Source organism: Entelurus aequoreus, linkage group LG13 (assembly GCF_033978785.1).
Source record: "Entelurus aequoreus isolate RoL-2023_Sb linkage group LG13, RoL_Eaeq_v1.1, whole genome shotgun sequence".
Taxonomy (NCBI): Eukaryota; Metazoa; Chordata; class Actinopteri; order Syngnathiformes; family Syngnathidae; genus Entelurus; species Entelurus aequoreus.
Genome location: NC_084743.1, coordinates 6,770,698 through 6,787,116, shown reverse-complemented (window position 1 = coordinate 6,787,116; position 16,419 = coordinate 6,770,698). Strand labels below are relative to the sequence as shown.

Here is a 16,419-nt window from a genome sequence, read left to right as displayed (position 1 = left end):
TATGTATTTATATATGTGTATATGTATGTATCTATAGATATATGTGTATATGTATATATTTATAGATATATATGTATATGTATGTATTTATTAGAGATGTCCGATAATGGCTTTTTCGCCGATATTCCGATATTGTCCAACTTTTAATTACCGATTCTGATATCAACCGATACCGATATATACAGTGGTGGAATGAACACATTATTATGCCTAATTTTGTTGTGATGCCCCGCTGGATGCATTAAACAATGTAACAAGGTTTTCCAAAATAAATCAACTCAAGTTATGGATAAAAAGTGCCAACATGGCACTGCCATATTTATTATTGAAGTCACAAAGTGCATTTTTTTTTTTTAACATGCCTCAAAACAGCAGCTTGGAATTTGGGACATGCTCTCCCTGAGAGAGCATGAGGAGGTTGAGGTAGGGGGGGGCGGGGTTATGGTGGGGGGAGGCGGAGGTGGGGTAGCGGGGGGGGGGTGTATATTGTAGCGTCCCGGAAGAGTTAGTGCTGCAAGGGGTTGTGGGTATTTGTTCTGTTGTGTTACGGTGCGGATGTTCTCCTGAAATGTGTTTGTCATTCTTGTTTGGTGTGGGTTCACAGTGTGGCACATATTTGTAACAGTGTTAAACTTGTTTATACGGTCACCCTCAGTGTGACCTGTATGGCTGTTGACCAAGTATGCCTTGCATTCACTTGTGTGTGTGAAAAGCCGTAGATATTATGTGACTGGGCCGGCATGCAAAGGCAGTGCCTTTAAGGTTTATTGGTGCTCTGTAAGGCTGCAGCTAACGATTATTTTTCTATCGATTAATCTATAGATTATTTTTTCGATTAATCGGTTAATCTATAGATTATTTTTTCGATTAATCTATAGATTATTTTTTCCTTTTGCCGATTATTTTTTTATTCAAAATGAAGATGAAAAAATAAATGTAGGCCCGTTTTTTCAAAAGGCATGGCTTTTATTTACAAAAAAAAAGAAGTATGGCCACTCAGTCAACATTGACAACAACATGACTAAATATTCTGTAACAATGTAAACATTTAAAACCTTTAACATTTAACAAAATTAAAAGTAGCTTATTTGCTTTTTAATGTGCAAATATAAAAGTCAACATCCAGTGCAAATCTTAATATTCTGCAATAGTATAAGCATTTCAAAAGTAAAAGTATTGCTTATTTTGCTTTAAAATGTGCAAAAATAAAGATAAACATCCAATACAAAAAAGTGCAAAACGAAATATTCTGTAACAACAGTGTAAACATTTCAACAAAAGTGAAAGTATTGCTTATTTGCTAAAATTTGCAAAAATAAAGATAAACATCCAATACAAAAAAGTGCCAATCTAAATATTCTGGAGCACTGTAAACATTAAATATTGCTTTTAAAATGTGCAAAATAAACATCCAGTCCAACACAGTACACAATAACCAATTCTACTCATTCCAGTGAGTGTCTAACAGTTGTAATGAAGAAAGGTTAGCATGTGTACATGTTTGGTTCTTTTCTTGTTTATAATATTCCCAGCAGCTGAAAATAGGCGCTCAGAAGGGGTCGATGTGGCTGGAACTGAGAGCTAATTAGCCTTCACCTCAAGCCAGGATTGCGAGCGAGCTGAGCTGCAGTTTAAGTTTCTAGAAGGTCAACGGGCTCATAGTGATGTTACTAGTAGTTGACTGGGAGGTGTTTATTATCATTTGGGGAGAGTCCGCAGCCTGATGCTCACCTGCTAAACACCTATCTGCTCCACGCTGAAGCGCTGACTACATGCGCTCTGAATACGCACTGCTGATTGGCTGATAATGCTTCGTGTGTACCAATCAGATGGTTGTGTGGGTGGGACAATGCTGCGTGTGTACCAATCAGATGGTTGTGTGGGTGGGACAATGCTGAGTGTGTACCAATCAGATGGTTGTGTGGGTGGGACAATGCTGCGTGCTGAGACAGAGGCAGACGGAGCAAAGCAGCTTGTTAAGACTTTAGCTTAGAAACTCGTTCGGTACACCCCCGTACCGAACCGAAAGCCCCGTACCGAAACGGTTCAATAAAAAACACGTACCGTTACACCCCTAGCAGATACAAATGACACATTCATGTTTTTGTGTAATGATGACAACGTATGCTCGCGCGGACGATTGACTAGTTGATGGTTTTCTTTTCAAATGTTCGTTCATAGCCGTTGTGCTGCTATGATAGGCCATTTCCGCTCGACACGGCCGTTTATTGAAATACTCCCACACTTTTGACGACTTTTGGCATGCTTTTCCCCCCTCGCTCGCACCGCTCGCATCGTCTTCTTTGATCGTCTGCTTTGCGCTCCGCCATGACGGTAGTGTGACGTCATTATGCGACGCGTCGACGCACAAAAACGGCGTCGACGTATTTACGTAACCGATGACGTCGACTACGTCGACGCGTCGTTTCAGCCTTAGTGCTCTGTACTTCTCCCTACGTCCGTGTACACAGCGGCCTTTTAAAAAGTCATACATTTTACTTTTTGAAAGCGATACCGATCATTTTGAAACCGATACCGATCATTTCCGATATTACATTTTAAAGCATTTATCGGCCGATAATATCAGCAGTCCGATATTATCGGACATCCCTAGTATATATATATATATATATATATATATATATATATATATATATATATATATATATATATATATATATATATAGGTCAAGTTAAATGATTGTTAAATGACAATGTTTGCAGGCCACATAACAAAACAATATACAAAATAATAGAGAGTGTGTATTTCTCATCTTTCACATGTCCTTTTGAAATAAAGTGACATGTTGAATATGTGAATGTTTCCACATTGTCATCTCCTTTTGGGATGTTTTGTGTTTCGCCCTCAGTCTCCTGAATGCTGCCAGTGTCCGTGTGCTGCAGCCAAAGGCAAGGTGAAAGATGGCGACGGCACCAAGAAGGTGCCAAAGATCTTCTTTGGCACACGCACACACAAACAGATCACTCAGGTGGCCCACGAGCTGAGACGTTCTGCATACTGCACCACTCCCATGACCATCTTGTCCAGCAGGGAACACACCTGTGTCAACCCCCAGGTGGCTCCTCACCCACACCGCAACGAACTCTGCAAGGAACTGAGAGAAGCCAAAGATGTGAGACTTCATGCGACACTCAGAAGATTACTGGAGATGTTTGCTACATGACAAGATTAGTGGAGATGTTTGCTACATGACAAGATTAGTGGAGATGTTTGCTACATGACAAGATTACTGGAGATGTTTGCTACATGACAAGATTAGTGGAGATGTTTGCTACATGACAAGATTAGTGGAGATGTTTGCTACATGACAAGATTAGTGGAGATGTTTGCTACATGACAAGATTAGTGGAGATGTTTGCTACATGACAAGATTAGTGGAGATGTTTGCTACATGACAAGATTAGTGGAGATGTTTGCTACATGAGAAGATTAGTGGAGATGTTTGCTACATGACAAGATTAGTGGAGATGTTTGCTACATGACGAGATTAGTGGAGATGTTTGCTACATGACAAGATTAGTGGAGGTGTTTGCTACATGACAAGATTAGTGGAGGTGTTTGCTACATGAGAAGATTAGTGGAGATGTTTGCTACATGACGAGATTAGTGGAGATGTTTGCTACATGACAAGATTAGTGGAGATGTTTGCTACATGACAAGATTAGTGGAGATGTTTGCTACATGAGAAGATTAGTGGAGATGTTTGCTACATGACGAGATTAGTGGAGATGTTTGCTACATGACAAGATTAGTGGAGATGTTTGCTACATGACAAGATTAGTGGAGATGTTTGCTACATGACAAGATTACTGGAGATGTTTGCTACATGAGAAGATTAGTGGAGATGTTTGCTACATGACAAGATTAGTGGAGATGTTTGCTACATGAGAAGATTAGTGGAGATGTTTGCTACATGACAAGATTAGTGGAGATGTTTGCTACATGACAAGATTAGTGGAGATATTTGCTACATGACAAGATTAGTGGAGATGTTTACTACATGAGAAGATTAGTGGAGATGTTTGCTACATGACAAGATTAGTGGAGATGTTTGCTACATGACAAGATTAGTGGAGATGTTTGCTACATGACAAGATTAGTGGAGATGTTTGCTACATGAGAAGATTAGTGGAGGTGTTTGCTACATGAGAAGATTAGTGGAGGTGTTTGCTACATGAGAAGATTAGTGGAGATGTTTGCTACATGAGAAGATTAGTGGAGATGTTTGCTACATGACAAGATTAGTGGAGATGTTTGCTACATGACAAGATTAGTGGAGATGTTTGCTACATGAGAAGATTAGTGGAGATGTTTGCTACATGAGAAGATTAGTGGAGGTGTTTGCTACATGACAAGATTAGTGGAGATGTTTGCTACATGACAAGATTAGTGGAGATGTTTTGCACATGCAGTAAGACCAGGTCTAGTGTCTTTCACAGAGCAGTAAGACCAGAGTTCTAATGTCTTTCACAGAGCAGTAAGACCAGGTCTAGTGTCTTTCACAGAGCAGTAAGACCAGGTCTAGTGTCTTTCACAGAGCAGTAAGACCAGAGTTCTAGTGTCTTTCACAGAGCAGTAAGACCAGAGTTCTAGTGTCTTTCACAGAGCAGTAAGACCAGAGTTCTAGTGTCTTTCACAGAGCAGTAAGACCAGAGTTCTAGTGTCTTTCACAGAGCAGTAAGACCAGAGTTCTAGTGTCTTTCACAGAGCAGTAAGACCAGAGTTCTAGTGTCTTTCACAGGTCCATGCAGTAAGACCAGAGTTCTAGTGTCTTTCACAGAGCAGTAAGACCAGAGTTCTAGTGTCTTTCACAGAGCAGTAAGACCAGAGTTCTAGTGATCAATAGTGTCACATGTGTATCATGTTTGTACTTCTTAGGGCAAGTCGTGCCGTTACCATCATGCAGTAAAGAAGATGAGCCACCAGAGCCACCTGCAGTCACATGGTCTACAACAGGCCTGGGACATCGAGGACTTGGTGTCTTTGGGCAAACGTCTTCGTGCCTGTCCTTACTACGCTGCTCGTGAACTCATGCAGAGCTCCCACATCATCTTCTGTCCTTACAACTACCTCCTGGACCCCATGATCCGAGAGAGTGTGAGTCCTCCACTGACTGATCACATTGAACAGGAACAACAATGTTTACAAGGTCCTAGGGTTGGACGGTATAGCGGTACTAGTATAGTATCGCGGTACTATTGAATCTAAAACGGTACTATACTCTGTTTGAAAAGTACCAGTTCCCAATATTTTATTTTTACAGGCATGACGGCGCGTTGTCATCACGTGGTGACATTGCTGGTTTTATGAGCAGAGGAGCATGTTCAGCAGTGCACACACACAGAGTACTTACAAGCAGACACAGTGTGTAGACAGAAAAGGGAGAATGGTGTAAAAAGTCAAGATAAAGGTGAAGTTATAACACTGAAACACCCTCAGGAAGAGCTGCTTTAACACATGGCTAACATGCATCCACAGTGTTTTAGCTACTTCTAAATCACTAATCCTGGTCTCCATGGCGATGAATAAAGTGAGTTTTTTACAAGTACCATTATCACTGGAGGACCAGGAATAGCTAAACATGCTTCACTACACACCGTAGGAGGATACAATAGCTCACCACCGTCACAATGTAAACAAATGCCATGGGTGGATCTACACCTGACATCCACTGTATTGATACCAAGTACTGGAGCAGCTTTCTAGTCGATACTTCTATGATTACATCGATATTTTTTATCGTCACAAAAATGTTTTCCCTTTTTTAAAAATTCATATTATGTTTATGAAGTCAGGAAATACATCCCTGGACACATGAGGACTTTGAATATGACCAATGTATGATCCTGTATCTACTTGGTATCACATCCATACCTAAATGTGTGGTATCATCCAAAACTAATGTCAAGTATCAAAGAAGAGAAGAATAAGTGATTATTACATTTGAACAGAAGTGTAGATAGAACATGTTCAAAGAGAAAGTAAGCAGATATTAACAGTAAATGAACAAGTAGATGAATAATCCATTTTTACAGTTTGTCCCTCATAATGTGTAGAAAATAATAGGTGTATAAATGACACAATATGTTACTACTAATTAGGAGTCTTTGTTTGTTTACTTACTACTAAAAGACAAGTTGTCTAGTATGTTCAACATTTTATTGAAGGACTAAATGACAATAATAAACATATGTTTCATGTACTCTAACATTTGTTGTTACAATAAAGACAATAATGTTGTGGAAATACATTGTGGTACTGGTACCAACACATTGGTATGGAGACAAGCCTACAAGGTCCACATTCAGGATCTTCAGACTATTGCATAAAAGAAGTAGTCATTCTTATTGCCACACATTCAACTCTTCTCCACCAATTCCTACTTTTCAGACCAAATGTATTTCTAACCAAGTCAAACATAATTCCATCTGTTCCACATCTTCTCCTCAAGCGTCTGTCCCAGTAGGTCCATGTGTTGTGCTCCTGTGTGCAGATGAGCATAGACCTGGCGGGCCACATCCTGGTGCTGGATGAAGGCCACAACATAGAGGACTGTGCCAGGGAGAGTGGCAGCTTCATTCTGGACCACAAGACGTTGCTGCTGTGCAGAGATGAGCTGGACGTGATGGTCAGCAGGAAGATCCGAGTGTTGGAGCATGTTCCTCTCAGGGACTTCTGCTGTGCCATGGACAAGTTAGTGCCACCTGTCAGACGCTCATCACCTGCACAGGTGTTTTATTGAGATGCATCTGGTCCTGCAGCTGGATCCAGTCCAGCCAAGACCTTCTGGTGGATCGAGGATATGAACATGCAAGTAAAGTCTGGAGTGGAAAAGATGTTCTAGGACTTTTTCACAGCCGAGGCATCACTGTGGACACCTTTCAAATCTTGCAGGTACACTCTTCTTCTTCTCTAATTCTTCTTCTTCTTCTTCTTCTTCTTCTTCTTCTTCTTCTTCTTCTTCTTCTCTAATTCTTCTTCTTCTTTTTCATGGCAATAAAACATCATCAGGAGCAACAATGCATGACTAGAACTTAAGAACCATCTGAGTGAAACAGGAAGTAAGAACAGAGATGAACTATTAGACGTGTTATTAGAGTGAAACAGGAAGTAAGAACAGTGATGAACTATTAGACGTGTTATTAGAGTGAAACAGGACGTAAGAACAGTGATGAACTATTAGACGTGTTATTAGAGTGAAACAGGAAGTAAGAACAGTGATGAACTATTAGACGTGTTAATAGAGTGAAACAGGACGTAAGAACAGTGATGAACTATTAGACGTGTTATTAGAGTGAAACAGGAAGTAAGAACAGTGATGAACTATTAGACGTGTTATTAGAGTGAAACAGGATGTAAGAACAGTGATGAACTATTAGACGTGTTATTAGAGTAAAACAGGACGTAAGAACAGTGATGAACTATTAGACGTGTTATTAGAGTGAAACAGGAAGTAAGAACAGTGATGAACTATTAAACGTGTTATTAGAGTGAAACAGGATGTAAGAACAGTGATGAACTATTAGACGTGTTATTAGAGTGAAACAGGACATAAGAACAGTGATGAACTATTAGACGTGTTATTAGAGTGAAACAGGAAGTGAGAACAGTGATGAACTATTAGACGTGTTATTAGAGTGAAACAGGATGTAAGAACAGTGATGAACTATTAGACGTGTTATTAGAGTGAAACAGGACGTAAGAACAGTGATGAACTATTAGACGTGTTATTAGAGTGAAACAGGAAGTAACAACAGTGATGAACTATTAGACGTGTTATTAGAGTGAAACAGGACGTAAGAACAGTGATGAATTATTAGACGTGTTATTAGAGTGAAACAGGAAGTAAGAACAGTGATGAACTATTAGACGTGTTATTAGAGTGAAACAGGACGTAAGAACAGTGATGAACTATTAGACGTGTTATTGGGCAGACAGCCAGCATGAAGCTCTGAAGTGTGCATCACTTGGTGATGATTACTTTGCTGTGCTCCTGTCTAGAAACATCTGGCAGTCGTGCTAGAGAAGGAGGAGGTGGAGGTGTCGCTAGATGGCACAGAGGACCGAGTGCAGTGTTCTACCATCAGCTCTTCAGCAGCCACTGTCCTCAAAGGTCTCTTCATGGTGCTGGACTTCCTCTACAGAGACAACTGCAGGTGTGAGACACCTTCACAACAATATACACTCTGCAAGTATATATGTAACGTAGTAACAGACACCTTCATAACAATATGTAATATGTACAATATACACACTGCAAGTATATATGTAATGTAGTAACAGACACCTTCATAACAATATGTAATATGTACAATATACACTCTGCAAGTATATATGTAATGTAGTAACACACACCTTCATAACAATATGTAATATGTACAATATACACACTGCAAGTATATATATAATGTAGTAACACACACCTTCATAACAATATGTAATATGTACAATATACACACTGCAAGTATATATATAATGTAGTAACACACACCTTCATAACAATATGTAATATGTACAATATACACACTGCAAGTATATATGTAATGTAGTAACAGACACCTTCATAACAATATGTAATATGTACAATATACACACTGCAAGTATATATATATCATGTAGTAACAGACACCTTCATAACAATATGTAATATGTACAATATACACACTGCAAGTATATATATCATGTAGTAACAGACACCTTCATAACAATATGTAATATGTACAATATACACACTGCAAGTATATATATAATGTAGTAACACACACCTTCATAACAATATGTAATATGTACAATATACACACTGCAAGTATATATGTAATGTAGTAACAGACACCTTCATAACAATATGTAATATGTACAATATACACACTGCAAGTATATATATATCATGTAGTAACACACACCTTCATAACAATATGTAATATGTACAATATACACACTGCAAGTATATATATAATGTAGTAACACACACCTTCATAACAATAAGTAATATGTACAATATACACACTGCAAGTATATATATCATGTAGTAACAGACACCTTCATAACAATATGTAATATGTACAATATACACACTGCAAGTATATATATAATGTAGTAACACACACCTTCATAACATTATGTAATAAGTACAATATACACACTGCAAGTATATATATCATGTAGTAACACACACCTTCATAACAATATGTAATATGTACAATATACACACTGCAAGTATATATGTAATGTAGTAACACACACCTTCATAACAATATGTAATATGTACAATATACACACTGCAAGTATATATATCATGTAGTAACATATGACAAACACAAAAAATATGCAATATTTTTCGTGCGTGCGTGCGTGCGTGCGTGCGTGCGTGCGTGCGTGCGTGCGTGCGTGCGTGCGTGCGTGCGTGCGTGTGTGTGTGTGTGTGTGTGTGTGTGTGTGTGTGTGTGTGTGTGTGTGTGTGTGTGTGTGTGTGTGTGTGTGTAGGTACTGTGAGGACTACAGAGTTGCCCTCCAGAAGAACTATGCATGGACCAACAAGGCCCCGCCCACCACTCAGGATGTTTATGGCTTCATGAACATTCCAAGTCACAAACAACGCAAGAAAATCAAAGTGAAGACTGAAGTTGTGACCGTGAGCTTCTGGTGCCTCAACCCTGCTGTGGTGAGCCTCCATGTTGGTACATCCACCTTCCTGACATTGTTGTAGACATAATATAATATATCTGTATAGATAATATACTGTACACATATTAGGTATATATTCGTATATATGTTAGATTTGTTTATGGCTATATTAGTTTATTTATACCTGCATTGTCCTTTCCATCCTTACACTTTCCATCATTGTAACTGAGCTACTGTGTTGAACAATTTCCCTTGTGGATGATTCAAGTTTGTGTAAGTCTATGGTGGATGTCCATGGTGTGCTGTGTTCTGTAGTCACCTCCATACAAGTCAAACATCTCCCCATACATAGCCTGTGTCTCATTTGTCTTCCAGGCCTTTTCCGACCTGAGTGGCAAAGTTCACAGCATTGTTCTGACTTCAGGGACTCTGTCACCTATGAGCTCCTTCTCCTCAGAACTGGGGGTGAAATTTTCCATCCAACTGGAGGCCAGTCATGTCATCAACAGATCTCAGGTCAGTATATACTGTACATCATTCATATTAGTACCTACATCTGTGTTTACATTTTAGATCTCAGGTCAGTATATACTGTACATCATTCATTATAGTACCTACATCTGTGTTTACATTTTAGATCTCAGGTCAGTATATACTGTACATCATTCATATTAGTACCTACATCTGTGTTTACATTTTAGATCTCAGGTCAGTATGTACTGTACATCATTCATATTAGTACCTACATCTGTGTTTACATTTTAGAACTCAGGTCAGTATATACTGTACATCATTCATATTAGTACCTACATCTGTGTTTACATTTTAGATCTCAGGTCAGTATGTACTGTACATCATTCATATTAGTACCTACATCTGTGTTTACATTTTAGATCTCAGGTCAGTATATACTGTACATCATTCATATTAGTACCTACATCTGTGTTTACATTTTAGATCTCAGGTCAGTATGTACTGTACATCATTCATATTAGTACCTACATCTGTGTTTACATTTTAGATCTCAGGTCAGTATATACTGTACATCATTCATATTAGTACCTACATCTGTGTTTACATTTTAGATCTCAGGTCAGTATATACTGTACATCATTCATATTAGTACCTACATCTGTGTTTACATTTTAGATCTCAGGTCAGTATATACTGTACATCATTCATATTAGTACCTACATCTGTGTTTACATTTTAGATCTCAGGTCAGTATGTACTGTACATCATTCATATTAGTACCTACATCTGTGTTTACATTTTAGATCTCAGGTCAGTATGTACTGTACATCATTCATATTAGTACCTACATCTGTGTTTACATTTTAGATCTCAGGTCAGTATATACTGTACATCATTCATATTAGTACCTACATCTGTGTTTACATTTTAGAACTCAGGTCAGTATGTACTGTACATCATTCATATTAGTACCTACATCTGTGTTTACATTTTAGATCTCAGGTCAGTATATACTGTACATCATTCATATTAGTACCTACATCTGTGTTTACATTTTAGATCTCAGGTCAGTATATACTGTACATCATTCATATTAGTACCTACATCTGTGTTTACATTTTAGATCTCAGGTCAGTATGTACTGTACATCATTCATATTAGTACCTACATCTGTGTTTACATTTTAGAACTCAGGTCAGTATGTACTGTACATCATTCATATTAGTACCTACATCTGTGTTTACATTTTAGATCTCAGGTCAGTATATACTGTACATCATTCATATTAGTACCTACATCTGTGTTTACATTTTAGATCTCAGGTCAGTATATACTGTACATCATTCATATTAGTACCTACATCTGTGTTTACATTTTAGATCTCAGGTCAGTATGTACTGTACATCATTCATATTAGTACCTACATCTGTGTTTACATTTTAGATCTCAGGTCAGTATATACTGTACATCATTCATATTAGTACCTACATCTGTGTTTACATTTTAGATCTCAGGTCAGTATATACTGTACATCATTCATATTAGTACCTACATCTGTGTTTACATTTTAGATCTCAGGTCAGTATATACTGTACATCATTCATATTAGTACCTACATCTGTGTTTACATTTTAGATCTCAGGTCAGTATGTACTGTACATCATTCATATTAGTACCTACATCTGTGTTTACATTTTAGATCTCAGGTCAGTATATACTGTACATCATTCATATTAGTACCTACGTCTGTGTTTACATTTTACATACATGATGCTGTATATAACACCAACGGCTCTAATTCATGTTTAAATCAAACAAAAACATATTCATTTAGAGTGTATATACACACCGTACTATTTAGATGTAACTGTTAAATTAGAGTGTATATAAACAAATACTACTATTTATATATAATGTTAAATTAAAGTATATATATACAAACACTGTACTATTTAGATATTAATGTTAAAGTATATATACACAAACACAGTATTATTTAGATATGTGTTAAATTGAAGTATATATACACAAACAGTAGTATTTATATATAATGTTAAATCAAAGCATATATACACAAACACTGTACTATTTAGATATAAGTGTTAAATTAAAGTATATATACACAAACACTGTACTATTTATATATAATGTTAAATTAAAGCATAAATATACAAACACTACTATTTAGATATAAGTGTTAAAGTATATATACACAAACACGGTATTATTTATATATAATGTCAAAGTATATATACACAAACTGTACTATTTAGATATAATGTTAAATTAAAGCATAAATACACAAACGCTGTACTATTTTGATATGTGTTAAATTATAGTATATATACACAAACACAGTATTATTTATATACAATGTTAAATTAAAGTATATATACACAAACACTGTACTATTTACATATAAGTGTTAAAGTATATATACACAAACACAGTATTATTTATATATAATATTAAATTAAAACATATACACAAACACTGTACTATTTAGATGTAAGTGTTAAATTACAGTGTCTATACACAAATATTCCTATTTATATATAGTGTTAAATTAAAGTATATATACACAAACACTGTACTATTTATATATAATGTTAAATTAAAGTATATATACACAAACACTGTACTATTTATATATAATGTTAAATTAAAGTATATATACACAAACACAATACTATTTAGATATGTGTTACATTTAAGTATATATACACGCGCCGCGCTCTCCGGGGGTGGGGGGGGGGCTCGTGGGGGCCCTGTTGCCGGTGGGGCGGGGGCGGTCTTCCCGTCCGGTTGCGGGGGGTCTCCGGGCCCCTCGGGCGGGGCGTCCCGCCTTTCTGTCCGTGTGGGGTGTGGTCTCTCGCTGGCTTGGGGTCTGGCTTCCCCCTGTTTTTCTCGTGCCTTGTCCTCTGCCGGGTGCGTCTGTCTGCGGCCTGCTGCTGGCCCTTGTGGGCGGCACGGTGGGCCAGGCTCTGGGGTTCCTGTCGCTGTCCGGCTTGGCTGCGTGGGGGCGGTGGCCCCTGGTTCCCTGGGCTCCACACCTACTGTTTGTGGGATGGGTTCTCGGGGAGGCTGGGGCCGTACTCTGGCTCCCGCACACACTGGGAGTCAAATGTATTGTACATGCAAATTCACATATACTCACACACATACATACACACATACATAGGTACCTACGCTCCCACATACATATACAAATAAATACAGTACATATTTACACACTCAAAGTTCGTACATCCACACGCACATTCATTATACAAACATACTGTATACACATACTGTACATATACATTCACTGTACAAACACACACATACACATACTACACATACATTCACTGTACAAACACACACATACATATACTGTACATATACATTCACTGTACAAACACACATTTACACATACTGTACATATACATTCACTGTTCAAACACACATACTGTATACACATACTGTACATATACATTCGCTGTACACACATATACACATACTGTACATATACATTCACTGTACAAGCACACATACACATACTGTACATATACAAGTACATATGCACACATACACTCATGCACATAATCACGTTTCATCAAACATACATTAACGTTGTTGCCCTAGGGTAAACTGGGTATAACACATGGCACACTGACAAAGCTTAACCTATTGTTACTATAACAATCTACAAGGTTAAGGTTGCTTCTCTTTCTTCCCCTCCATTTTTCTGCATTCTTTCGTATCTCAAGTTATCATTACGTATATGTATTGTTGCATTTGAACAATTGTATTGTTGATAATAAAGGTAAAGTACTGGTATTGTTTATTATCAATAGCACTATTTCTATTGGTATTCATATTGCTCCATTTTTAGTGTAATAATGCTCATTGTCATTTCTGTATTTTTTTTTTTAAATTTTCGCTAACTGCTTATTTGCTATTACTTTTACCATCATATTTGTACATGTCCTATTTGCTGATGTTGCTCTGTTGTTGTTGTTGTTGTTGTGTTTCCTGTTGTTGTTTTTTTCTCTCTGTCTAATCCCCCTCTTGTCCCCACAATTCCCCCCTCTGTCTTCCTTTTTCTCTCTTTCTATCCCCTCCTGCTCCGGCCCGGCTGCACCAAATGATAATATAAATACATTTAATAAAGTCAAAATACAAGTAAGGCAACAAGAGAAGTATCCTACACTTCTCTTTTGTAAAGTAAATCTGAACAGCCGATATGGGCATCTACATCTACTATATGATCATCTACATCTGCTATATGATCATCTACATCTACTATATGATCATCTACATCTGCTATATGATCATCTACATCTACTATATGATCATCTACATCTACTATATGATCATCTACATCTACTATATGATCATCTACATCTACTATATGATCATCTACATCTACTATATGATCATCTACATCTACTATATGATCATCTACATCTACTATATGATCATCTACATCTACTATAAGATCATCTACATCTACTATATGATCATCTACATCTACTATATGATCATCTACATCTACTATATGATCATCTACATCTACTATATGATCATCTACATCTACTATATGATCATCTACATCTACTATATGATCATCTACATCTACTATATGATCATCTACATCTACTATATGATCATCTACATCTACTATATGATCATCTACATCTACTATATGATCATCTACATCTACTATATGATCATCTACATCAACTATATGATCATCTACATCTACTATATGATCATCTACATCTACTATATGATCATCTACATCTACTATATGATCATCTACATCTACTATATGATCATCTACATCTACTATATGATCATCTACATCTACTATATGATCATCTACATCTACTATATGATCATCTACATCTACTATATGATCATCTACATCTACTATATGATCATCTACATCTACTATATGATCATCTACATCTACTATATGATCATCTACATCTACTATATGATCATCTACATCTACTATATGATCATCTACATCTGCTATATGATTTGCCCGAGAAGCTGGGCAGGACATTAAAAAAAAAAAAAAAAGTATATATACACAAACACTTTACTATTTAGATATAAGTGTAAAATAAAAGTATATATTCCCAAACAGGGCATAATTGATATATGTTGGCATTGCATCATGTGTGTGCAGGTGTGGGTTGGCACAGTGGGCGAGGGTCCTCAAGGCAGGAAACTGTGTGCCACCTTCCAACATGCTGAGACCTTCATCTTCCAAGATGAAGTGGGTGCTCTGCTGCTGCATGTCTGCCAGGTGGTCTCCAAGGGGGTCCTCTGCTTCTTCCCCTCCTACAAGGTAAGATGAAGAAGGACCACACCTTTCTTGTCAGCTCTTTCTAGTACCAGGTATTCTACTTGTCCACCTCCACCACATATTGAGCTGCTGCATGGCCTCTGAGTTGGTGAAAGTTGATTGTAGATGATACATCATGTCTCTCACCTGGATAGTAGAAGGTTGAGGACATAAACACACACCTGGATAGTAGAAGGTTGTGGACATAAACACACACCTGGATAGTAGAAGGTTGTGGACATAAACACACACCTGGATAGTAGAAGGTTGAGGACATAAACACACACCTGGATAGTAGAAGGTTGAGGACATAAACACACACCTGGATAGTAGAAGGTTGAGGACATAAACACACACCTGGATAGTAGAAGGTTGAGGACATAAACACACACCTGGATAGTAGAAGGTTGTGGACATAAACACACACCTGGATAGTAGAAGGTTGAGGACATAAACACACACCTGGATAGTAGAAGGTTGAGGACATAAACACACACCTGGATAGTAGAAGGTTGAGGACATAAACACACACCTGGATAGTAGAAGGTTGAGGACATAAACACACACCTGGATAGTAGAAGGTTGTGGACATAAACCCACAAGTTGGTCAACTTTCACATCCATTTTAGACCCGGAGATGGCCAGAAAGACACTTTTTTAACCCTTTGTGAGGATGATGATGAATTGTTGATGTGAAGGGGAAGATATAAACATCCCAGTGAGAGCAGACATTGTACAGTAAGTGATTGTTATAATATGTTCTTATTTAGCACTTAGCAATACTGCTACATGATGCTTAGTGTTTGACTAAAGCTGCGTCTGTCGGGGCGGTATAGCTCGGTTGGTGGAGCGGCCGTGCCAGCAACTTGAGGGTTGCAGGTTCGATCCCCGCTCCCGCCATCCGAGTCACTGCCGTTGTGTCCTTGGGCAAGAGACTTTACCCACCTGCTCCCAGTGACAC

At 37.7% G+C, this 16,419-nt stretch overlaps 1 protein-coding gene across 2 annotated transcripts in view; it reads left to right on the top strand.

Moving 5' to 3' along the window:
* The window catches only part of brip1 (BRCA1 interacting helicase 1), a 61,597-nt gene that overhangs the window by 17,939 nt on the left and 27,239 nt on the right, over nucleotides 1-16,419 (top strand). For both annotated transcript variants that reach the window (XM_062067326.1, XM_062067327.1), the window contains 8 exons: nucleotides 2,871-3,134; nucleotides 4,901-5,119; nucleotides 6,516-6,715; nucleotides 6,784-6,916; nucleotides 8,024-8,178; nucleotides 9,506-9,683; nucleotides 10,022-10,162; nucleotides 15,300-15,461. In XM_062067326.1, the coding sequence (XP_061923310.1) occupies nucleotides 2,871-3,134; nucleotides 4,901-5,119; nucleotides 6,516-6,715; nucleotides 6,784-6,916; nucleotides 8,024-8,178; nucleotides 9,506-9,683; nucleotides 10,022-10,162; nucleotides 15,300-15,461 (1,452 nt within the window). The remainder of the gene's footprint in view (nucleotides 1-2,870; nucleotides 3,135-4,900; nucleotides 5,120-6,515; nucleotides 6,716-6,783; nucleotides 6,917-8,023; nucleotides 8,179-9,505; nucleotides 9,684-10,021; nucleotides 10,163-15,299; nucleotides 15,462-16,419) is intronic.